The sequence below is a fragment of the Pelodiscus sinensis genome, chromosome 2 (genome assembly GCF_049634645.1).
Source record: "Pelodiscus sinensis isolate JC-2024 chromosome 2, ASM4963464v1, whole genome shotgun sequence".
Taxonomy (NCBI): Eukaryota; Metazoa; Chordata; order Testudines; family Trionychidae; genus Pelodiscus; species Pelodiscus sinensis.
In genome coordinates, this window is record NC_134712.1 from 171,477,868 (window position 1) to 171,504,387 (window position 26,520).

The following is a 26,520-nucleotide window of genomic DNA, read 5'->3' on the forward strand; positions in this document are numbered from 1 at the left end:
AATTTACCTAGTACTATAACAAACTTACAATATTTGTGTGTATTTCCTCTTCCCACTTTGTGATGGTTATTTTTAAAATTGCTTTGTCAAACTTTAACATTCATTTTAACCAGTTAAATCCAGACACATGAATGACTGTTTTCAATCGCTGGAGTGGCACAAAGCTGCCACTATGTAGTAGTAAATATGGCCCGCAACATTTAACCAGTCACATTTGCATGTGTCACTTATGGTGGTTAAACTGATTGAGGGACCCTGGCAGTGGAACAATATTTTTGCAAAAACATTTCTGCAAGATACGAAATGAATCAAGAATTACCTCCCTCGATTTCTCTCATGTATGCTAAATTAAATTTTTTTAGCAAAAGTAACAGTTTTTACCTCTAATTCCACTTCAGTTCTAGTAATGTTTTATTTAGGGATGATAATAAGCGTGTAATTTGTTAATCATGCAGTCAACAAAAATGTTGCAGACTACACGATTAATCAGTAAGGGTTAGCTCTGTAACCCTTACCATTTAAGCTACCCCCACAGCTCCTGGGACCCGCCACAAGCCAGGACTGAGCTGGGCTGCCTGGCTGCCCAGCTCCTAAAATAGTTTTAATGCAGAGCCACAGCGGGGATAACCCCCAGAACCCAGAGCAAGCTGGGACTGAGCTGGGCTGCTGGCCAGCCCTCTAAAAAATGTACCAGGTAGGGGAAGAGGGAAATGCGTAGTCGGTAGCATTAACTGATAAGCTTCTGCCTATCGGTTAATCGTTTAATCAACTATGCTATTACATCCCTAGTTTTAATCAGCTTTTATAAATAAGGCACTACATTAATTTTCAAATGACATCCTTCACAACGCCTCATTTTGTAGCAACAGCAATGAATAGCTACTGTTAATAAACTGATATCTGGGTGACTGCCTTCTGAATCAATAGCTTCCTCTACTAAGAGGAATGGAGAGGTGAATAAGCTTCAACAACATCATAGCAAGAAAATACAGGTAATACCCTTCCCTTCTAAACTATTGGCCAAGCACCAAAAGGCCTATTCCAAGCATTTGGTACAACATCTCTGTGATTAAAGAGAACGTTCCACAAAAGATATTATTGCGTGCTGCACCTCTTGAAAGCTAAGCAGTGATCCCTGTAAGCTCTGCACATGGGCAGCCATCCAAGGGAGACCTAGGTGTCACCCAGCTGATTAGCAGAGCACTCACAGCTCCCACATGAGCTGGCAGTCTGTTTCTTCTGGTGGTGCATATCTGCACATGCACATAAAATTTATTCTGCACATGGATGGAAAAAATTAGAGGCAACACCGAGCTGAGTCTATGCACCACCCAAGGGAAGGAACATTAAGGCTGGCTTAGGCCTTTGGGATTCTGAACTGGGTAGGAATCCGTGCAGGCCCTGCAATAATTTTGGCAGCCTTGGTTGGGCTACCATGAGTAGCCCTGCAACTCAGAATTGCTTAAAATGGGGATAGAGATAATTAGTGCAGCCCCACCCTAACACACATCTCCTACACCCAGCCTCACTCTTGACATTTCCTAAGCCAGCAGGAAAAGTCTCTCCAGGCTGGCTCCTTCCGGATGACTAATTCAAGTCTAATATTTCAGGCATGTTAGACATTGTCCTTACTTGCAACTTCTGCAGGCAATCAGAGGAGTGGCATTTTAAGAATACATGCCATTTTAATGATTACATTTTATAATCTTAACATGTGTCAGATCTTTAATATGATGTATACTTATTCAGATGCATGTGATTACACCGCTTCTCTCACTATTTATTCACATTGACCAAGATATAAATACTAAGGAAATTTTCAAAAACTCTTGAGTTACCACAGGAAAGACAAGACCTCAATTTACATTTTTATGAGAGGGAAAAAAATGTTGACAGATAACACTGTTCCTATGCTATGCTAAAGCTCTGCATCAGTGGTGCTCAGTTATGTGACTCGAGAGCCACATCTGCAAACACCAGTAACCAACAGAGCCACATGACCATAGTATGCTCTGTGCACCACCCCACCAAAACACATACACAATATTATTAAATATATAACTATAAATATAACTATATATTTTAAAATGTTCAAATACATTTACAGTACTACAAACACTAAATTAGCTATCCCATGTATTGTGTGCTGCAGATGAAGAACAAGACCTGTGTCTTTTATTAACATCTTCATAACTCAGAGGCCCAAACAACAGCTTGGAGAAAAGTGCTCTTTGTAACTATTTCATGGCTTGCAATACTATGCGGCTGCTGACTAAGCACCCAAGACCACAGTCTGTGTAGAAGACTAGTGTCCAAACACATCCAACAAGAATCTCTGACACATATTACTGGGAACAAATCCCTTCCCCTCCCTTGGGCGCTTAGTCCAGGGGATGCTCATAACAAAGCTAACAAAGTGCTGCCAATTACTGAGGGTTACTTTATAAAATCACCACACTCACAGTACTTGGTGTTGGTCTTAAAAAAACAGCTCCTAGAGTCATCAAATTAAGTGTTAAACAAAGCCTAGAAGGCTAGTCTTTTTCCCCCTCCCCAGTTACAGAGGGCGGGGGAAGAGTCAGGGACTCCCTCCCTCAGGAGCGCTGTGAATCAGCCATTTATGGGCTCCTGGAGGGAGGGGGAAGAACAGAGGCTCTCTTGGGCTACGCTCCAGGACTCAGGACTTCAGCATTCTATTCCCATCTCTGTCATCTATGACTGAATCTCTCTAAACCTCTGTTCACCTGTGGTGAAGTGGATATCCTATAATACTACTGAACTCTGGGGAAGATAGTATTAATTTATGTTTAAAAGAACTTTGCTATCAGATTACAGAATCTATAGAATGATAAAGTAGCATTGCTCTATTTATTTTACAATGATTTCCTTGCAATTCTTTTTAGCTGTTTGTGCCAGGTTTAAAACAAAACTTCTTGATAAGAACTTAACCTTGCCCACATTTTTCATGATAGGTCACTTCATATTTAACAACATTAATCTGTGTGTCTGAGAACATTTCAGTTTATAAAGCCCTACACACTTATGTCCTTTTTCTTTATCATAGAGATTGTGATTTTTGTATTTTTAAGAACCTGATTCTGTAAGATGCAGCATTCTCAAGTAGGGAAATAGGATGCTTTTTTGGTTAAGGCACAGGATTGCGACTAAGAAATGTGTGTTCGATTCTTGGCTTTGCCAAAACTTGGCAAGTAATCTTGGGCAAGTCATTTAATATCTCTGTGCCTCAGTTCTCCAAACGTGAAACTGGGATATTTTGTTTCTTTCACACCCTTTGTGAGTCTTGTCTGTTTAGATAGTCTTTGCTTCAAAAATCTTACAATCTTCTAGTATGTATATACAGAGCCCATACTCCAGTGGGGTCCCAACTTAAGCCATACTGCAACACAGACCATGAACAACTCTGAATCCTACTTACATACTCAAAGATTTTAATTCTTTCTGGGAAGGAGAAACACCCTCCCCCTCAAACTCCCAGATTCCACCTGAAACCCACATGTCCCACAGGCTTTACAAATGGGCAGGAAATGGGAAGAATTTGAGATCATTTCTACTCATTAAGACTACTTAGAACAGCATTACAAGTAGCCTCAAATATATTCTGTACATGTATAGACTGAAAATAATAATAATAATATGTTGCTTTTCATCGCCTGAGCTGAAAGTGCTATACAAAAAAGATCATTCTACAGATAGGGAAACTGAGGCACGGAGAGGGCAAGTGATTTGCCCACGGTCACCCACCAGGCCAAAGTCAGGAATAGAAGCCAGGCCTCCTAAGTCCTAATCCAGCACTCTATCCATGTAATGTCTAATAGTTTGGTTACCTGGAATCAAATAATGTGCCATCCAGAAGTGTGCCATTATAGTGATATCTGAGAAAGTCTCCTATCTGGCTTTTTCGCTCACAGGATTTAGGCACTTGTTGGTTCTCTATAGTGATGCCATCTTTTGGGTTATGAAGATCTAGCAGAGCCACATCAAAAACCAGAGAAGCCTGGCCAGGAATCTCTTTACCTACAGAAGAGATGGGAAATAAGCAAGTAAGTCAGATCAACAGTTCTAGAAAGAACTCAATTTTTGATCAATCTTTTTCATCACATTCTTATTTACATTTTATTTTGTTTTCACATCCCAGCCTTCCTCCAGATAAGAAGATTTGACTATGAGGACAATGAATAAAAAGTCTTTACTACAGAATTGTGTACCCTCTCCATCAACACATAGTCAGCCATCCAATCCTCTACCAGGGAGGGAGGAGTGGTCCTATAATTATTTGAATTCCATTATTTATTGTATGTTGTTTTATTTATTCTTGATATATTTATGCTAAGTCCATTACGACAACACCCAGTCAACCAAAATTCTCATTTCTCCATTTAAAGATGACACAAGTCTATAGAGTATGCATCTGAACAGGGTTTCTGAATTAGTGAGCATTTCCGCCATACTTTTGAGGGTATATATAGTAACAAACGGGAAAGAGAAGGTATACTGGAACTTCTGTTCTCCCTGTTCCATAAGACAAGGACAAGAGGTCATTCAAAGAACTTAAAAGTGGCAAATTCAACAGTGATAAAAGAAAATATGAATTGATATAATGTATAATTAGACTATGGAATCACTGAAGTCAAGCAAGATTCAAAGAGAGATTGGATATTTATATGGATAATAAGGGTGTGCAGAGTTATCATAATTCTTGATGATAAAACCAGAGAAGGGATAGTAAACTTCATGCTTCAGAGCTAGACCCAATTTCTAACTATTCCATATGGGTATGTCTACACTACCCCCTTAGTTCGAACTAGGGGGGTAATGTACGCATACCGAACTTGCTAATGAAGCCCGGGATTTGAATTTCCCGGGCTTCATTAGCATAAAGCCGGCGCCGCCATTTTTAAAAGCCGGCTAGTGCGAACCCCATGCCGCGCGGCTACACGCGGCACGGGCTAGATAGTTCGGACTAGCAAGCTAGTCCAAACTATCTGTACGCCTCGTGGAACGAGGTGTACAGATAGTTCGGAATGGCTTGTTAGTCCGAACTATCTAGCCCGTGCCGCGTGTAGCCGCGCGGCACGGGGTTCGCACTAGCCGGCTTTTAAAAATGGCGGCGCCGGCTTTATGCTAATGAAGCCCGGGAAATTCAAATCCCGGGCTTCATTAGCAAGTTCGGTATGCGTACATTACCCCCCTAGTTCGAACTAGGGGGGTAGTGTAGACATACCCTATCAGAGTAAGACCTAAAGTAGGGAGTCAGGTGCCTCATATCTGCCTTACAACAGCATTCTTGCCTCTTTCTTTGAAGATGTGGTATATACTGTTGAAGACAGGGTACTAGATAAAAAGGACTTTGAGTCTGATCCAGAACGATAATTCCAGAACTGATTTTCAAATATTTTTTATGAAGTAGCAGAGATGTGCATGGATTCACAAACACTGGTTGAGATATATATGTCAGTGGAGTCCAGACCAGGAAGCAGCCTAACAATGGACTGCTATTATTGCGACAAGCAACAAGAGATAAACAGAAACCAGGAACTCTAAGATGACTTTTCATTTATTAAGAGAAATCAAATTGCTGTGGCAGTTGTCTAGAAGCAATAAGGAAGCACCAGACATCCAGTTTAAGAAGCATAGGGAGTTTATTCTTCATAGAAAAAAATTATCTGTATGTATGTATATAATACACACACACACACACACATTAAATCAATACTAAGCAATCCTCTGTTCATAAACCAGCCTACTATTCATGACATATAAAAATATCTGTACTTTGCTTAGGGATGTTAAATTTAGATTAATTAACTAATCAAATAGTTGATTGGATTTCCATCAGTTATTTGATTAGTCTATAAGGGCACCTCATCCTTTGAACTGTAGCAAGAGCCTTGCTGGGCTCTTGCTACAGTTCAAAAGCAGAAGCCCCTCAGGGAGCACAGGGCTAGCAAGCAGGCTGGCCCCATACTTCCTGAAGAGCCTGAGCCTTTGAAACATAGAAGAGCCTCAGTGGGGCTCTTGTATATTTCAAAAGCAGAAGCCTGGCAGGGAGAGCAGGGACAGTGTGGACTTCCCCGCTGGTCCCACGCTTCCTGCAGCGCCTGTTGGGGCTCTTGTACATTTCAAAAGCAGAATCACAGCAGAAGCGGCAGAAGCAGAAACTGCTTCAGTCCCTGCTTACGTCACTTCCCACTGGGCCTCCTTCTCTGCTGCCCCTCACCGAGACAGTGCTGGGGGGAACAGACTTTTTAAGCTGGCTCTCCCCAGAACCAGCTCCTGCTCCCCCCCCCCTTGCTGCCCCTCTGATAGAGGCAACAAGGGGGAGGAACTAGTATCACTTGTCGACTATCCGATAACCTTATGCTTTATTGGATAGTCGACTAGTTGCTTACATCCCTAACTATGCTGATAAGCCACATCCTGAATTATTTTTCTAAATGTATTTTCCATCCACATATAATTTGAAATAATGGTGCTTTCACAATGCTATCTATGTAATGCAAAGATTTGTGTTAGAAAATGGAGAGTTTGGGGAGGGTAGAGGGAATAAGGATATTTTTACCATCTCCTTCTTCACCATATGCTAAGAAAGGAGGTACTGTAATGATGCGCTTTTCTCCTACACACATTCCCAGGAGACCCTTGTCCATACCAGGAATCAGCCATCCAATTCCCACATATGTGTCATAAGTTCTCATCCGATTATGGCTAAAAAATAAAACAAAGAAATAAACAGAAAAAGCTAATATCACAGAGCCAATAAAAATAAGTAAAATAACCCAAAGGCCTACACACATAGGAGCACCACAGTCAGTCACTAGAGTTCACTTCGCATTTTGCACAAGGAACATAATTTACAACTTTCTGTTCCAAAAACGCAGGCATCTGATGGAGACATTCGAGGTAACATTTTCCAACGTGACTAAATGATTTAGAAGCTTAAATTCTTTTTCAAATGTAATTTAGAAGGTTAATCTGATAGTCAGATTTAAAAGCCTAAGTGCTTCATTGAGTTTTCAATATAGGATGTAAACACCTGTGAAAATTTTACCCTCTGTTATATTTCACACACACACACACACACACACACACACACACACACACACACACTTTGGCAACTCTGACATATTTCACACACACACACACACACACACACACACACACACACACACACACACACACACACACACACTTTGGCAACTCTGACATTTGATCCCTTAGAAGATGCTGGTAAATACATATACAAGCAAATGTGCTAGGAAATATTATAAATAAATAGGTTGGTGGAAGCCTTTATATGTACTAATCAAACAATTTATGAATAGCCTCGATTTTGTAAGACACTGGCAGCACAAAATTTTTCTGCGAAACAGATTTGGCTCTTGAAAGCATGGGATTAATTGCACTGGCCACAGCCTGCCTAGCATTCAGTGCACAAGCGTCACATAAAGTTCTGCCAATACTCTAGACAATCCTCTGATGGAAAACTACACATTGGAAGGCTTCCCAAAAAGGAGATACTTTACCTTCTTTAACAACCCAGTACAGTTTTGCACATAAAACTAGCATCACATATAAATATCAATACAGGTTGGACCTCCCTGGTCCGGAACCCTCGGGACCTGAGCAGTCCTGGACCAGAGAGCTTGCTGGACCAAGGGAGGTCAATACTCCCCTGCTGCCGACTCCTCTCCTCAGGGCACCGCATACTGTCACAATACACTAGCAGGCAGGGGCTCGCCCCTGCTGTTGCTATAGGGGGTTCCCCTGCCTGGCCACCCCAGCCCCTCAGGATTTCCCTGCCAGGGCCTAGGATCCTCAGCCACATGCCTGCTGACACCAGGGATTCCCCTGCTGGGAAATATATGAATTCAACTCCTCACCTTGAGTCAAACAGAGTCCCATCCAAGAAAGTTCCATTGTAATGGTATCTTACAAAGTCAGATACCTGGATTGTCCGAGGACATTTTTCAGGCTTGAAATAAGTTTGAATCTGAACCTCATCTTCAGAATTCCAGAGATCTATCAGAAGTACATCAAAATGAAGCACTGAATTTGGGGGGATTACGCCAGCTGCAAACACAAAAAAAAGTTCAAATCATTATCATCCTACCCTTTCACAAGTTACCAAACTAATATAAAATCATCTGACTTTACCTAGGCCACTGAAAGCATCAGACATCTGCCACCCACACAGAAGTTTTCCAAACAATACATTTATACTTATTTACAATCTTATATCTTTATATTTTATAACTTAATTATACCACCAGAGTAGGGATGTGAATGGTTAGCTGGGGAGAGCTAGAGCAGCTCCCTGCCCACCGTGGGCAGGTGGCTGCTTCAGCCATTCGGAGCATTGCAGGTAGGGTCTGCTCCAGCTGCCAGGAGCAGCTCCTGTATGCAGCAATTCCAGGCCACTCCAACCTGGCCATGGTGCAGGGGGAAAGGCATTCTGGAACGTGTGTCCCTCCTTCCCCCCATGCTTGCCCTTTAATTGGTTAACCAGTCAAACATCATGTTTAATCAGTAAAACGGGATTTTACATCCCTGTTCCAAGATAACAAAACAAGGAATAAAATTAAATTTTTGATAAATACCCAATCCAGAATGTTGCTGATCTTCTCAACCCTTATGAAATTCCATTGTCTTTGTCAGAGACCAGGGCATTTTCACTTTATGAGTTCAAGCCCCAAGAAACTATTTGATACTCTCCTCCATTTGGGAATTGAAAATCTTATAAACGAACGGTAAATAAAAAGCTTTCCTTGAGGAACTTGGGGGATTACTTGTTAAATTCTATTGGATTGTACAAGGACAGAGTCAACTTGAACTGTAGTAAGTAAAAAAGAAATTCCTACGTTAAAAGTCACTTCAGGGAGTAACACTGGCTCTGAGTCTTATACCAGTTTTTGTGATTTTTCAACATTTTATTTTTCAATTTAAATTATAGAATCATAGGACTGGAAGGGAACTCATGGCAGGACTAAATATTATTTAGACTAGATGTAGGTCTAATGTTCCCTCTCTCCTGTATTTGTGTGAAAAACCACACAAAAAGAGAGAAACTGACTATATAAGAAATGTTGTCAAATATGCTAGTCAAACAACCAAAAACTAAGCAATTAAAAACTAAAGAAAAATATTTAGGCCCTAATCTTAAGTACTTCCGCATCTGAGTGTTCCCACTGAAGTCAAAGGGAATGTTTTACATGTTTAACTGATTGCAGGATCAAAGCATCTTTTTTTAATCTTTTCCAGTTACAGTAAACAAAGGTGTCATTTCTACAAATAACTTGTAAAACCAAGTACCAGAGGGGTAGCTGTGTTAGTCACTTTTGCAGATTCAGACAAGGAGTCCTGTGGCACCTTATAGACTAACAGATTTACTGGAGTATAAGCTTTTTTAGGCATAACTTTTCATGAAGTGGGTCTCTGTCCATGAAAGCTTATGCTCCAATAAATCTGTTAGTCTATAAGGTGCCACAGGACTCCTCGTCGCTTTTGTAAAACCAAAATTCACATAAAAGTTGGATTTTTAAGTGGAACCCTCATTTTTAGAATAATTTTCTAGCTTTTAGTGTTGTGAATACAACTTTCCAAACAAATATGAGCTGATGCAGTGTTGTCTGTCTGTGTCTAGCAAAGACTGCAGAGTGAAGTTGTCTTACTACCATGACACTGGCCCTGGACTTCACTGATGAAGCCCCTGCATTTTAATAGTCCAAAACTGAGTGGCAAGTGTCTGAAAATTACCTTCTCACCCACCCAAAAAAACCATCAAATCAAGTGCAATTTTTACAATGTTTTTCTAATCTTAATTTTATCAACTTAATTAAATCTCCTATATCCTATGCAACCAAATTATTTATAACTTTGGTGCTGTACTTACAAACTCCTTCACTCCCATAGCCAAGCTTGGGTGGAATTTTCACAAAACGTCTTTCGTTCACACACATTCCAACCAGAGCTTTGTCCATCCCTGCAATAAGCTGTCCTTTTCCCACAAACACATTGAATGTGGAACCCCTGTCATAGCTATCCAGAGGGACAGAGAGAAAACAAAAGATAAATGGGTTATTCACAAACTGTTCCGTGTCTCTCTCTTTTCCCAGTTTAATTTTATCTTGTTATCTTTATCACACTCACTCACTCAGAACTTTATTTAGACATATCTGCTGTGGAAAAAAAGGCCTATACAAATGCAAGCACTTCCTAAACTTTACTCCTCCATTTGACCCCAATGCAATCTTGGCCTGTTATCCTTCACACATGCTTCCTAATGAAGTGCCAGGTGTCTTCACACAAACCTCAGACTACAGCTGAATTTTGCTAATTCACACCAATGAGTGGAGGATCTATTGCAAAAATTACTGAATTATATGTAAATTAAAGAGTTTATAAAAACAAGGAAATTGTACCACACAATACACTGTTCTTTTATTTTGACAAAAGTAGCTTAATTTTGTAACACTTCAAAAATACCGGGTAAGTGGCTGGAACATGCTGTGTAAAACGGGTGGGAGAAACGACAGCCTGTGATCTGGATGCAGTCTGCAAGGCTTGGGGCTCCCTCACAGTGGGCTCTGCCTGGCAAGGGGAGGAAACAGCTCTGCATGCTGCAGAGGGCACTTTGCCATGCAAAGACCCCTGTGCCCTCCTGGGAGCTGCCCAGCTAGATGCCCCAATCCCCTGCACCCCTGCTGCCCAGACCGCCCCAGCCTGCTCCTGCCCCCCCTCCCTTCCAGACTCCACCCCTCCACCGTGCTCCTGTGCCCCACCTCCTGCCCAGACTCCACATCCCCACTCCCAGCCCACTCTTGCACCCTCCCTGGCATCCAGATCTTGCACTCCTACCCGAGACTGCTTCTGCACCCTCCTTCCCACCAGACCGCTCCCTGGCAGCTCTCCCACACACTGAACCCCTAATTTTTTGCCCCACCTGAGAGATCCAGCACCCACAAAATCCACTAGCCCCAGGCCTTTAGAAGAGTTAATCCCAGACTGATGTTTCTGTGGCTTAGTGCCCCCAACACAAAAAAAGTTCCCCACTGCTGGTAAAATAATGAAGCCTTAGTAACATGAGACTTCATTGCTGCTATTACATCTTTCCTGAGAAGAGGGGAGCACTATTTTTGGTGCTAATTGTGTAAAATGTACTAATTAGCTAAATTTTTCTCTTCCACGCCCATTTCTTTGATAAAGCGAACATCAAACATTTAGGGTATGTATACATAGCGGAATTATTTTGGAATAACGTTCATTATTTCAAAATAATGTTATGCACTGTCTACACAAGAAGCCCGTTATTTCTAAATAAATTCGAAATAATGGGCTTCTTACTCCGACTTCCTAAAACCCTTGTTGTACAAGGATTAAGGAAATCAATGGAATAGAGATTTATTTTGAAATTAGTGCTGTGTAGACAGTACCAAATTTCAAAATAAGCTACGCAATTTGCATAGCTCAAATTGCATAGCTTATTTCAAGGTACAAGCTACTATGTACACGTACCCTTAGATATCTGCTTTATACAATAAGCTTGCTAATTCCAAGAATGTGACATATACTGGGATGATATAGGAGGGTTTGGAGTAAATTTTAATTATGATAAAGTTTTCCAAAAATGGTCATAGCTGCTCTATAAATATGAGACTATCCCCCAACAGTGCAAGTCTAATCACATTAAATCAAATACCACGTAGAGATGTAAATGGTTAACATATTATCCAGGGGCGGGGGGGCTGGAGCAGCTCCCCCGCCCCATCCACCTGCCAAGCAGGGGGCTCCTCTGGAGAAGGGGACTCCAGGCCAGCTGCAGCAGGCGGGGGGGAAGGGAAGAAGGGGCTCCAGCAGTTCCCTTCTGCCCACCCCTTTTAAATCAGTAAATCAACTAAACATAAGGTTTCATGCAGTTAACTGATTAAATGGGATTTTACATCCCTAATACCAAGTACTTGCTTTAATGGAGTAATTCAATTCAGTTTATTTGAAATAAATTAATGTTTCTTTTTTTAACAAAAAATGCGTGCGCGCGCACGCACACACACACACAGAGCAATGAATCCTCTGAAACATTCCACAGCTTATACACACTTACATTGTTCCCCTGTCACTACAAAGTCTTTATGCTGCTTCCTGGTCTTTTTCCTCAGATAAAGGGGGGGGGAGGGGGTTGCTATGTTTTCCTTTCTGCCGGCAAGCAGCATTCTCAAAACCAGCCGGTAGGTGGATATTGTTGGAGAAATGAAGTTAGGGCTTTACTTTCAAAGAAACTGTACACATCACTTCCACAACACACTGGGCTCCTAACAGCCCCAGGCCTAGAATTCCTACACTGCTTGTGAATGCGCTCTCCGCATTGACTCCACCATTTTACAATAGCCAATAACTTTTCTTAAAGCGGACATTACTTGATACTGTGCAAGAATATTTCCAGAAATGTCTAGAGAACTTACGTTGGAAAACTCAATTTAAACAAACTCCTAGCAGATGCTGTAATAGCCATACACACACAATAAATAAGATTTAAAATTTAGATAATAAAGACAGTAAGTGAGAAATGGATACTTGTCATGTTTTGTCAACTTGGAAATATATAACTATGTCAAGAGTCAATTTAAAATAGAAAAAAACCACACAAATGTATTATTTATTAAAAACAAATCCACAGTATCTAACAAAAATATTTGTATCAACAGGGGAACTAAGCAAAACTATACCAAACCAACTCTGCATGACTAATTTTACTGAGAGCTTACACAGATGGTATTTGTTTTTATTACTTCAGTATTCTGTAGTTAAATCCAGACCTAGAACTCCAAATTATTTATATGGCCATGAAAATAAGCACACATATCTGAAGAAAGAAAATGGCATGAATTCTGGGTTTTTTATATAATATAAAAGGAACGTAACAGTTACAGCTGCGATATATTTTATAAGACTTTATAAAAGTGATTTGCAGCAAAGGGATTTTACTTGGAAGGAACAGAAAAAACTTCCAAGTTTTCATGAAAGTTTTCAACACTGAAGCAGAAGGCTAAATAAAACTGACCTCAATTATTCATCATAGAAGCCTGCCTCTATTTAGGCTACAGTTATAAAGCAATTTCAAATCACTATCTGAATATATCTGCTCTGATTTTATTCTTCTTTTCTTGCATCTTAATTTAAAAAACAGGAGCAACTATAAGAACCGTAGTACAAACTTCGTAAAAAATTAAACGTCAGTATAAATCTGAGTCAATCTTTAATTCCTATACTGTAAACATGAGCACAAAAGGAATTATGAAAAACTTTTTAAAAGTCTTAAAATAATCTAATCAATAAAAAAAACCTCTTCCATTTCTAGAATTGCTAACTTGAGGCAGTCAGTCTTTTACTTTTTAAATTACTCAAACTATAAATTAGTAGGCTGAAAAAATTGTACATCATCACCAACTACTATATAGAACAGAATAACAAATAGACAATAAAAGACAAATAAAACCAATTGACTTCTATATTAATTTATGTCATATATGTTCCTACATAGATTGTTGTTTTTCATCAATACTTCTTACTAGCTATTAAATTTGAACCCAGAGGTCCTACTTAGATTTGGGGCTCTATTGTGCTGGGCATTTATAAGCCCATGGGTAAGTCTATGATTCAAGATGCGGGGCTGATTCCCAGCTTACGTCAACATGCCTGCAAAAGCTCTGATGAAGTTATCACAGGAGTGTAGCTATACAGGCAGTCCCCGACTTACGCGGATCCGACTTATGTCGGATCCGCACTTACGAACGGGGCTTTCTTGCCCCGGAAGTCGGGGCGAGAAAGCCCCGTTGGTAAGCTGCTCCGGTGCCCCTGGTCTGCTGGAGACCGTCTCCAGCAGACCAGGGGCACCGGGCGGGTTCCCGCGCTTCTGAGGCTTTGCCAGAGCAAAGCCTCAGAGGCGCGGGGAACCGCCGCTGCTGCCGCTTCAATCTGGGTGCCTGTGGTCTGCTGGGGACGGACCCCAGCAGACCACAGGCACCCAGATTGAAGCGGCAGCAGCGGCGGTTCCCCGCGCCTCTGAGGCTTTGCTCTGGCAAAGCCTCAGAGGCACGGGACCCCCCCGCGGCTGCGGCTTCAGTCCGGGAGCCTGTGGTCTGCTGGGGACGGTCCCCAGCAGACCACAGGCTCCCGGACTGAAGCCGCAGCCGCGGCGGGGTCCCTCCCTCTGAGGCTTTGCCAGAGCAAAGCCTCAGAGGCTCTGCTCCCCGTGTCCCTGGTCTGCTGGGGAGGGGGGGGGCGCAGCTAGTGTGCTCCCCCCCCCCCCAGCAGACCAGGCTTCTGTTTTGGACTCTGGGGCAGAGCAGCTGGGGCGCTGCCGATTGGTCCTGCAGCGCCCGCTCTGGGCACTACTGGACCAACCCGGCAGCACCCCAGCTGCTCTGCCCCAGGTCCTGATTCAGCCGCTGCTGGTCAGTTTCAGCAGCGGCTGAATCAGGACGCCTGGGGCAGAGCAGATGGGGTGCTGCTAGGTTGGTCCAGTAGCACCCAGGAGCGGCGCTACTGGAGCAACCCAGCAGTACCCCAGCTGCTCTGCCCCAGGCGTCCCCAAGTCAGCTTCTGCTGAAACTGACCAGCGCTGACTACAGGAAGCCCCAGGCAGAGTTGCTCTGCCCCGGGCTTCCTGGAATCAGCTGCTGATCAGTTTCAGCAGCGGCTGACTTGGGGACGCCTGGGGTTCTTAAGTTGATTCTGTATGTAAGTCAGAACTGGCGGTCAGTTTCAGCAGTGTCTGAATCTGGACGCCAGTTCCGACTTACATACAGATTCAACTTAAGAACAAACCTACAGTCCCTATCTTGTACGTAACCCGGGGACTGCCTGTAGTAGCAAGAGGGGATAGCTGCCCTGAATAGATGCTTAGGGCATGTGTACACTACAGCGTTATTTTGAAACAACTCACATTATTTCGAAATAACAAGGTGAGCGTCCCCACAGCAAGCTCGTTATTTCACTATTTCGAAATAACAGGCTTCTTATTCCGGAATAATAAACCCCCAGTAGGAATAAAACCAATTTATTGTAGTATGGATGCTCCACTGCTGCTATTTCGAAATAGCCCCTCCCCAGGTTATTCAAAGTGATTACTCCCCCATACTTCCTGGGGCTCTAAATTGAGGTAGCATGTCCACATTAGGGGATACTGCCTTAGACTAATTTTGAGGCTTCCCTGTAGTGTACACATGCTATTTCAAAATAGTTCTTCCACGAGTTATTATTCCTAAATAACTTATTTTGAAATACCCTTGTAGTGTAGAGATCCCCTTAGAGAAGGGGTGGGCAATAATTTTTGATGGAGGGGCCACTCCAAGAATTTGGAAAGTGGTTGAGGGCCACACTGTTCCATGATATTAATGGAGGGGATATGAGGTCTGGGATGGAGGTTGCGTGAAGAAGGCAGTTGTGACCTGGGTCACTGGACTGGGGTGCAGGGGTTTGAGTTGTGACCTAGGGCACAAGGGGATTGTGATCTGGGGCAGGGGATTGGGGTACCGGATCTGGGAGGGGATATGGGTGCAGGATGGGGGCAGAGGATTTGGATATGTGGAGTAGGGAGGCAGAAGTAGGGGGCAGAGTTTTGGGGAACAGAGGGCTTGGCATGTCAGAAGCAGACTCTGGCCAGGAGACTTACCTGGGTGACTCCCAGACAGCAGCCCAGCATGTTCCTCAGGCAGCCAGCCAGACAGCCTGTTCCACCCCCACACAGGCTGCAGGCCCATGTGCATGTGTGAATAACTATGCGTGGGGTGGGATGGGATGGGGCGTGGTGCTTTGTGGCTGCCTGTTATTCAAACAGGAAGCTTGCATTGGCCTGTTTTTGACCAGAAACTGGCCAATGGAATTGTGCTGGGAGCAGAGGCAACCTGAAGCCTTCCCCCCCCCAACTCCAGGCTCACAGTTTTGAAAGAGAAATGGCCTGGCAGCCGCTTTTCTGAGCGGCGTGCAAGTAGAGCAAGGCAAGCAGGGAGCCTGCCTGGGGCTCCCCACTGCATCCGCAGGCCGGATCCAGTGGTTTGATGAGCCAGATATGGCCCACAGGCCATATTTTGCACAGGCCTGAATTCAAGTATCTGATGGGTGTATATTTCTGGAGGGTAGGCCAGTCTGTCATTGTGTTTACCCTCTGTTTTTAGCACAGTAGCTCGATCAGAGCTAGTCGGGGTCTGTTGCCTCAAGCTGGGAATCATACCATCAGCTCAAAAAATGTACAATGCAATACAAAGAATACAGTCCCCAAAAATACGTCTTAGTAAAACCCCTTTAGGCCTTGATCCTGCAAGATATCTGCACAGATGGATCCTTGCCACCACATGGAGCAACACAGAAATGGAAGATGCTTCACACAAGCCCATTGTCAGATTGGGGCCCTACTGCATATCTGTATAAAGCAAAAACAATTTTTTTTGCGCACACAACCAATAGTGTATATTTTTTTCAGGTTCACGGCCAAGATCCTATCTTGGCTTGTTCTAAAATTCCATTAAAGACCCTTATTCTTCCAAAACCAAAATGGGTGATGATTTATGACACTGTTGATATTATGTTATTCCCCGTATATATCAAGCAAGATGGCTTGAGCATTCATTTATCATATCATACACTTTCTTCAACGAACAGCCCTGGATTACAGTTAGCTAGATCAGGAGTAGTCTTGTTTACTGTCAAAGGCAGACTTTTTTCCATGAAGTATGAGAAAGATTAATTATGATTACTTCAAATGGTGGTTTTTGTTTTTTCTTGTATAGAATGAGTGTAATGAATGAAGCGGGGAGGGGGAGAGGGGGACCAGCAAAGTGGTAGAATGAAAAACCCTGAGTCTTTTGATCCCTTTATATATCATCTTCAGATCACCAAGAAAGTTACAGGGAAAATCTTAAGATTAACACACAAAAAATGTTCTAAGCAAACTCAGGTTGCGAGTTTTCACATTTTTGCTTAAAAGATTTAGCAACAAAAATAACTGGGATTAGGAATAACCAGTTTTGTTCAGGGTGTGGTACGTTTGGGTCTAAAATGGGGGGCACAGGAGAAAAGAACACACCTTGTGAAAAAGGACAAGGGGTAATGAAATAGAAGCTGACTGTGGGATTCACTCCCCTGGTTTAGAAAGTTAATTGCACTTTTGTCTGGTTTTCTAGTTCTGCCAGGTCGAAAGCAAAAAACTGCTAAATACAAGCCCAAACTGGGGCTCTGAACAGTGGTTGCTTTGGAACACACAAAACTGTCTCTGCCTGGGCACAACCACCCATCTGTTCCCAAGTGGATCCTCATTTGCTGCAGCTGGCCAGTTCCTATCCATTTGTCCCATTCACATTTCTGAGACATTTCCTCAGCCATAATCAGAAATAATTGGAAATCATTCAATTACGTATTTTGTGCAGTTTAGTTGCATATAATAGCCCCATATTTCCACGTGGCTCTCACACCTTCCTGCAGTAAAAAAAAAAGACTTATGGACTTCAAATGACCCAAGCAAAGGATGAGGGAAAATGAACCAAAACTACAGCCCATCCAAAGCAATCCTGGAGCCCCAGCCCACGCCCATCTGGAAATCACCTTCTCCAAAGCCTTAATCGCTCCCCAAAGCTCTCCAAACACCTACTTTTTATCAGACAGAAGAAACCAAACATCATTACACAGGATATAACAACCCACATGCCCGGCCAGGGTGAGAGAGAAACTCTCCTTCAGTCCACTAATTGCCCACTAAGGGAATTGCTTCTTGTGCCTCTCTCGGAAGCGCCTGAGACTGGCCACTGTTCCAGACAGCACACTGGGCTAGATGGCCATAGGGACTGTTTCTGTAGGATAGTGACAGAGATGTAGCCGTGTTAGTCTGGTGTAGCTGAAACAAAATCCAGGACTAGGTAGCACTTTAAAGACTAACAAGATGGTTTATTAGAAGATGAGCTTTCGAAAGCTCATCTTCTAATAAACCATCTTGTTAGTCTTTAAAGTGCTACCTAGTCCTGGATTTTGTTTCTGTAGGGGAATTCATGGGGTCCGAAGGCCAGCACTTCAACTCCCTCCCCGCCAAAAAACAGTCACTTGAGCTCCCTCCCCCACTCAGCACCCGGCACCCCCACCCCCCTCAGCACCCCTCTGACACCTTCCACCCCATCCCCTCTGCAACCTCCTCAGGGCCGCGTCCCCCTCGCAGCCCCTCCCTCCCCTGGGGATTTCCCCAGCCCTGGCTCCCGCCCCAGCGGCGGCCGGGGAGAGCCCGAGCCCGAGCCGCAGGCGGTACCTGGAGTCGAACTTGCTGCCATCGGGGAAGGTGCCGTGGTAGTGGTAGCGCACGAAGTCCCCGCTGCGCACCGTGCGCGGACACTGCTCGGGCACGAAGCTGCGCTCGATATGCACGTCCTGCCCGTCCCAGGGCTGCTCCCCGGCCGGCACCGGCGGAGCCTGGCACGCCACCCAGCTCACCAGCAGGGCGGGCAGCAGCAGCGAGCAGCAGCGGTGCCGCCGCCGCCTGGGCAGCATCCCCAAGCCCGCCATGCAGCCGGAGGAGCGGCGGGGAAATCCGAGGGGCCCTGCGAGCGGTTCCCGGCCTCCAGGCGCCGTGCGGCCAACCCCGCCGCTGCTGCAAAATTTGCAAACGTGGTGGAGTGGGGGGAAAAAATCATCCCAGCCCCCTCCATCCGAGAGGGAGGAGACTGCAGCAGGGGGAGGGGGCTCAGGCGGGAGGGGTGGTCCGTGCACAGCTGTTGGTGGGTTCTGTACGAGGCGCCACTAGCTACGCTCCAGCCCAAGTTCTTGTTGCTGCATATGGTTCCTAAGTTTCGCTGCTCTCTTGGAAACAGGCCAGAATCCAGGCCTCAAAGTCCAGAAGGAAAGGGAGGGACTAGAGGCATCACACTACATGCCCACGACCCTTCAAGAAGTGAAAAGCCCTGCGCACGTGGTGCTACGTGGCGCTGATTCTGAGTTCAGCTCAGTGTTGCTCTCCCCACTTCATGAGCCTTTGGTCCTTTCAGGCTTTTCGATCAAGGACTGATTTGATTGTTTTTCATTCCTCCAACTCACACTTTTAACTACTATCTTCAGCCAATGAGCACAGCTTTCAAATGTATCCCTGCATTGTACCACATTATTGCATAGTTAAAAACCTGAACATTAAAAATGAAATAAAAAATATTTTCACTTAAACTGACCCCAAAAGAATATTGTAATATTTAATAGTAACTTAGTAACTAATTAGGGCTTTTCAACTTCAGATTCCATGCTAAACATTAGCTAATCCTCAGAACATTCTTATGAGCTAGGTAAATGTTACACCACCCAGTATTTTAAATAGCTGTGAAGACTGAGGCAGAGAAATTAAGTGACTTAACAAAGGGCACAGCAGTAACTGTCCAAGCTGGAACTGGAATTAAGGACAATCATAAGAAAGGCCATACTGGGTCCATCCAAGGATACCATCCCTGCCCATCCTGGCTAATAGCCATTCACGATCTAACCTCCATGAATTTATCTAGGGGTACGTCTAAACTACATGGCTCCGTTGACGGAGCCATGTAGATTTGTTTTTTTGGCAAAGGCAAATGAAGCCGTGATTTAAATGATCATGGCTTCATTTAAATTTACATGGCTGCCGCGCTGAGCCGACAAACAGCTGATCAGCTGTTTGTCCGCTCAGCGCGCTAGTCTGGACGCTCCCCTGTCGACATCAAAGCCCTTTGTCGGCAGCCCCAGTAAACCTCATCCCATGAGCGTCCACACTGCCATGGGCGCTCTTGTGCAAAAGCACATCTCGCACATGGCAATGTGGACGTGCTCTTGCGCAAGACTTCTTGCACAAGAACCCTTGCACAAGATGTTCTTGTGCAAGAAGCCGCCAGTGTAGACATAGCCAAGTGTCCAGTATCTTTGTAAAGGAAATAATTAATTATTTAATTTCTCGAAGGGACAACGTTTAGAAATCCCTACTTATATGCTTGTTAGGAAGAACAAATGCATTGCAAAATCACTCACTTCCCTGGCACTACTCTTGGTAACGCTTTCCCTATTCTTCAGCAACCTGAAAAACACAAGGATGACTAGTTTCCTTTGGGCAGGAAGATGAGCACAGACTTGCCTGAAGTTACTACAGAAACTTGTCCTAGAAGGAGGACTGTCATTTCCACACTTCAAAACACAAAATAGCTCTCTGGAAAACTGTCTTTCAGGAATGTAGACATGGAATGAGGATTAAGAGGCATAGAAGAATTAGAGCAGATGATGGTCAGGCTGACCTGGTAATCCTTTGATGTTTGTCGGCGTGTTGCGGATCAGATTCCCTGCTGACCGCAGTGGCTGCCACTGCTGGGGCCCTGGGCTGGGACGTGGTGGAGTAAGGAGGACCATGTCCCCTCCTGCTACCCCACATATTGGGTGGCGGTCTCCCCCTCCCCACGTGCCAGGAAATGGTTTGTTTGCCTGCCCCAACCTGAACTGGGGCTAGGGCTGTATTGACATTGGACTGGCAGGGGATTGTGGCCTGCCCCCACCCTCTGGCCCCACAGTCAAAAGAGGCTGCTGGACCATTACTTAACGGCCCGAACACTGGTCAGGGGCCCAGGGTTAAGCAAGACTGCTTACACATGGTGGAGACCATGGGCATGACCCAGCACCTGAAGTGAGAGGTGTAGGGACTACCGGGGTATACACATACCTCTCCCTCCCTCCCCCCCCAAAAAAAACCAGGAAGAGGGAAATCTAGGATGGATCTTGATAAATTTTTGGCTCAGATTCAACAGCAGCAACCTCAACAGATGCTGTAGCGAATGGGAGTGCAGCACCAACAAGTGATGCAACCGGGGGGGGGGGGGGGCTGCACCAACCCCAAGGCCCCAACAGAGGGCTACTGCAATAGGCCCCACTGGCCTGCAGTCTGAAAGGACCCATGAGACTCTGGGGACTCCTCGCCTTGGGGTTTGAGAGGAGTGGCATAACTCCCCACCATATGAACCTGCCCGAATGACTTGCCCAGAACTCAGGCCATGCTTTGCCTGTGGCCTCATGGGCCATTTACAGAGGGATTGTCCGGAAACGGACTGTAGCTTTAGTCGGGTATGCACGGCTGAGGCCTGGGCCCACTGACTGGCCTCACCCAAGCTGACAAGCCGTGTGGGGGTGGGATCACGAGAAGTTAATGCCCTTCTTGACTCGAGCTCTGGCCAGACCCTCGTAAAAAGGGGGGTTATCCTGGACCCCATAGAGATAGTTGGAGAGCTCAGGCTCCAATGTATCCATGGGGGTGTAAAGACTTACCCCAGTGCTAGGGTAGCTGTAACTATAAATGGGGGCATTGAGGGGATGACAGTGGGGGGTGGCTCCCACCTTAGCTTACCCCATCATTCTAGGTTGGGACTGGCCCGGGTTCAATGAGCTCCTCCGAGAAGCCAGCCTCTGAGGTCCAGCGTCTGTGGTTGCCCTGGAAGGAGAGCCTGATGGGAGGGACCCAGCCAGCCCTCAGGTGGAGGAACCCCCCAGGAAAGCCAAAGAGGGGCCCTTCATGAGAGATGGCCCAGAAAGGCCTGAGGAATCCTGGAATACCCCAGGGGAGGAACTGGGAACAGCCAGGCTGGCAGACTTCCCCTAAGACCAGCGGGATGACCCAACTCTGCAGTCTGCCTATGACCAGGTAACCTGTATTGATGGAATGGTGATGAATCCTCAAAACCCTGAGCAACAGCTCCATTTTGAGCTAGTAGCAGACCGTCTTTTCCAAGTGTCTCGAGATCCACAGACCCAGGAGGTCCAATCCCAGTTACTAGTCCATCGCCATCACCGGAGGGCTGTTTTAAAGCTAGCCCATGACATCCCTGCAGTCGGTCACCTGGGGCAAGATAAAACCCTGTCTCAAGTCGTGTGGTGTTTTTTGTTTTTTTTTTAATTAGCCCAGGAATTATCAAGAGGTGAGGGACTACTGCTGCTCCTGCCCTGAATGTCATCTGGTTGTGGATGCCGGGGTACAGAAAGCCCCACCGGTCCCCCTTCCCACAGTAGGGCCTCCCTTCAAACGGGTTACCCTCGACTTAGTGGGGCCACTACCACAAAGCAAGGCAGGTATCGGTATATTCTGGTCCTGGTGGACTATGTGACCCAGTTTCCCGAGGCCATTCCACTCCGAAATATGGGAGCACACACCATAACTTTGGAGCTGGTGAAGATTTTTGCCCAAGTGGGGCTTCCCTGGAGTTGCTGACTGACCAGGGAACCAATTTCACCTCCCAGCTTCTTCACCAGGTGTGCGCCCTGTTGGGCATACAGAAGTTAGACATCGGTCTACCACCCCCAGACCAAAGGGTTGATCGAGCGATTTAACCAAACCTTAAAGGGGATGTTGAGAGTTTCCTCCTGCCGATATGCAGCACTGGTATCAACTCCTCCCACCTTTGTTACTGGCTATCCACGAGGTGCCCCAAGCCTCCACCCACTTTTCACCTGCAGTAGTATGTTTTTACTGTACAGCACCAAGCCGGGAAGGAGAATACTGATGCTGGTTGCCTGCCCTAGGTGGGGAAGGACCAAGTGGGTGGCAACTGGCAACCCTAGATTTCTCTTATTGCAAATTTTTGTACTGTTCTCTTCAGAGATTCTAAACATAGTATAACTAATTAAACAAGCCATAAGGATTAGCTAAACTAAACTTTTTTTTTTCTAGCAATATCCAACATAGCTAACAGCTTGGGAATTTACTTGTCAAATCACACTTATACTAAAAGGCATAGGCTGTGTCTAGATTGGCATGATTTTCCGGAAATGCTTTTAACGGAAAAGTTTTCCATTAAAAAAGCATTTTCAGAACAGAGCAGAGCAGAACATTTTCAGAACAGAAAATGACGATCGGGGCTTTTTTCCGGAAAAGCGCGTCTACATTGTCCACGGACGCTTTTCCGGAAAAAGTGCTTTTCCGGAAAAGCATCCTGCCAATGTAGACGCGCTTTTCCGGAAATACTTATAACGGAAAACTGTTCCGTTTTAAGCATTTCCGGAAAAGGGTGCCAGTGTAGATGTAGCCGTAACATTTTCAGAATGCTATACCCAGGGGCGGATATAGGGCAGGGCAAACGGGGCAGCCGCCCCAGACCCCGCGCTTCAGAAAGCCCCGCGCATGCGCTGTGGCAAAGGGGGGGCACCGCAAAACAGTCATCTGCCCCTGGCTATACCATCTACAGACCTGTGATAGGGCGCTTGCCCTGCACTGGACCTTTAAGGGCAAACCCCAGCCCAGAGCAGGGCCTGGGAGTTTAGCCCCAGCTGAGGCTGAGTTAGCTGATTAGAGCCGAGCTGGGAGCTATATAAGAGGATGGGCTGCTGCTCTGTGGAGAGAGGAGTAACAGCCTGACTGCTGGGGGGGAGTAGGAGTAGGAGTAGGAGTAGGAGTAGGAGTAGGAGTAGGAGTAGGAGTAGGAGTAGGAGTAGGAGTAGGAGTAGGAGTAGGAGTAGGAGTAGGAGTAGGAGTAGGAGGTGCCCTAGAGGTAGAGTAATGCTAGGGAGGCAAGGTAGGGCTAGGGGAGCTCTGGCCAAGCAAGCTCCCAAACTGCAGGGGCCTGAAGCATGGTCCACTAAAGAAACAACCACCCCGGGAAGGGGAGCTCAGAGACTGACATGGGCATTGCTGGAGGGCAGTGTCCTGAAGAGGATGCCGTGGCCTGGAAGGGAAAGGGGAGACACCACCAGAGGGAAGGCACCCAGCTGACCAGAAGGAGCTAATTCCTAGGACAGACAGCAGGTGGTGCTGTGGTGGTGAGTGAGCCCCCTCACAAGACCAAACAAAGAACATAAGCAGTCATCCTTAGAAAAAATAAGTTAAGCTTGGCATGCTGCCGATAAGTATAAACTGTGGCAGGCAAATTTAGATAAGGTTTAGTACTTATAAGCTATAACAGATAGTTGTGAGGTACATAAAGAATAAGAGCAACTGGAAACATGGAGTGAGATGTGTGCCAGATCAAAAATCTGTAAGTATTCTAATAACCAAGGGCAAATGTGTGGCAAGATCATATTTGTGATAATCTTTGGTGAATAAACTGGCTTGTGGGAAGAGACTCCAATTATGTGTCCCCCCCACAAATTTCAAATACCACTCATCTTTAAAACTCACCCTGCTTTTTTAAAACAGGCACTCAGGGGAACAGTTCTGTTTTTGTCACTTCTGAGCTGAATTTAAAGGGGGAAATAAAATATTATACTCAACATTAATCTCTTTCTTCAGAATGTTTATAATGTACTTTGAAAATATAGAGATGCAAAGTATTAATAGTAGTGTTACATATTAAATATGAATTTATGCTCATTTATTGGTTAGAAATTCCAGTGTGAAAGCAAACATCTGACTTGCAGCTTAAGCTTTCACTACAAGCTCCTTACGTGATAACAATGTGTGTTTTTTTTTTTTGTTTTTTTGTTTTTTTTGGCGGGTTTACACTGCACCTACTGCTAGCAGTTAGTGGACATTATTAGAAACAAACAAATGATACTGTACTAATCAACTGATTACTCACTGGGCTACATTTTCTTCTAGTTCATGGGTAGTCAATGATTTTTGCCCAGGGTCCACTTCAAAAACTTTTGAAGTAGCCCTGGGTCACCCAGGAAGGGGCGGGGTCTAAATGGGAAGGGGCGGGACTACTCCACCCCCAAACCATGATTGGTCTGGGGGTGGGGGAGCCCCCTTGCCACTAGGCACCAATTCCCTGGGAGAGGCTTGGCATGCTCCCCCACCCCCAGGCCAATCAGGGTCTGGGGGCAGAGGAGCACCTAGCGTTGCCAGGTGTCCAGTTTTGAGCTGGACAGTCTGGTATGAGGGTTCTCTCCGGGGGAAAAAAAACTAAAACTACCATACATATAAAATGTCTGGTATTTTCTAATTAGGTAAATTTTATTATTATTAGGAGTATCAGTACCTAACATAAAAATGGCCATACTGGGTCAGACCAAAGGTCCATCTAGCCCAGTAGCCTGTCTGCCTACAGTGGTCAGCACCAGGTGCCCCAGAGAGGGTGGACTGAAGACCATGATCAGTGATCTGTCTCCTGCCATCCCTCTCCAGCCTCTGACAAACAGAGGCCAGGGACACCACTTCTATCCCCTGGCTAATAGCCTTTTATGGAACTAACCTCCATGAAATTATCTAGCTTCTCTTTAAACTCTATTATAGTTCTAGCCTTCACAGCCTCCTCTGGCAAGGAGTTTCACAGGTTAACTACACACTTTGTGAAGAAGAACTTTCTTTTATTAGTTCTAAACCTGCTACCCATTAATTTCATTTGGTGTCCTCTAGTTCTTCTATTATGAGAACTAATAACTCTTCTTTATTGGCCCTCTCCACACCACTCATGATTTTATATACCTCTATCATATTCCCCCTCAGTAGACCCTGCAGATCTTGATAGTACATAAGTCTTGTGACCCATTTGTACTGGGGATTGCTGTTTAATTTTCCAACACTGTCATATTCAGGAAACAAAATCATGGGATCTTATGGGTTTTTCTAAACTTCTGCTTGCTCAGTAAAGATGTGTTTATCTATAGAGCAGCTCGCTTACAAAGGATGAATAACAGCTTTAGACCCATAGCGTTTGTGTGTGCTTAAAGTGGGACTCCTGTTGGGATTCAGTGTAAAAGCAGCCTGGGTGTATGTTGTGGCTTTTTTTTTTTTTTTTTTTTTTTTCAGGTTCTAAGCACTTGCAGCTCCCACTAGAGTAAAATGGGAACTATCCAGGTGAATTACTTTACTGGAATGAGACTAGAGTGTATCAAAGCCAAAGGAAAACTCCTTATACCCTTCCCTGAATAGCCTACATGAGCTAACGTTAGCTGCAACCTAGCTCTGTTCGTAAAGTGCAGTGGAATCTGCTAAAGTAAAAGATATTACGTTATTGATATTCATGTAAAAGTAATTGAGGAAGAGTTCTACAGAGCAGATCATGATGAAACTGTCAAAAGGCAAATAAAAGCAAGTAGTTTTTGCTCTACATACATTTTGTGTGAAACAATCAATACTGATAACATCAGTGTTCCTTACTTAATCATAAGACTTCCTGCTCAAGTCAGTAATACATCTGTTTTAGTCAGTGAAGAACTTTTTTCATTATCCTGCTCTGCAGCGCTCAACATTGAGAACGGTTTTCCAGGAAAACCATTGGAAGAAAAACAATTGTTTCAGTTGATTTGTTTTTCAGTATATAGGAAACAGCTGCTGTAACTTGACATTGCAAGTATATTAATATAATGCTTAAGAAGTGTTAGATTTTGACAATGTCCCTTTAAGAGGAAACTGGACAGATTTGTGCCTGGTCAGCTGACTGCTAGCTGGGGAGGGAAAGCATAAAATTTACAAGAGATGGTTTTTATCTTAAACTAGTTAATTGCAATTTAAGACATTTTCTATTTTAAAAATTGTTTTAATGCATACCTCATTACACTTAGTTTAGTTAAATATTTAAGGGTATGTCTACACTACCACCCTCG

At 44.6% G+C, this 26,520-nt stretch overlaps 1 protein-coding gene across 2 annotated transcripts in view; it reads right to left on the reverse strand.

Annotated features, from left to right (window-relative positions):
- FKBP9 (FKBP prolyl isomerase 9) overlaps nt 1-26,520 on the reverse strand; it is a 53,667-nt gene that overhangs the window by 13,385 nt on the left and 13,762 nt on the right. Inside the window, exons 1-5 of one of the 2 annotated variants that reach the window (XM_075921771.1) lie at nt 18,305-18,855; nt 9,911-10,056; nt 7,902-8,091; nt 6,581-6,726; nt 3,846-4,035 (exon numbers count right to left, since the gene is read on the reverse strand). In XM_075921771.1, the coding sequence (XP_075777886.1) occupies nt 3,846-4,035; nt 6,581-6,726; nt 7,902-8,091; nt 9,911-10,056; nt 18,305-18,558 (926 nt within the window). In that variant the 5' untranslated portion in view covers nt 18,559-18,855. Of the gene's footprint in view, nt 1-3,845; nt 4,036-6,580; nt 6,727-7,901; nt 8,092-9,910; nt 10,057-18,304; nt 18,856-26,520 lie in introns of those variants that run through there. The other variant, XM_075921772.1, reaches the window with a different exon arrangement.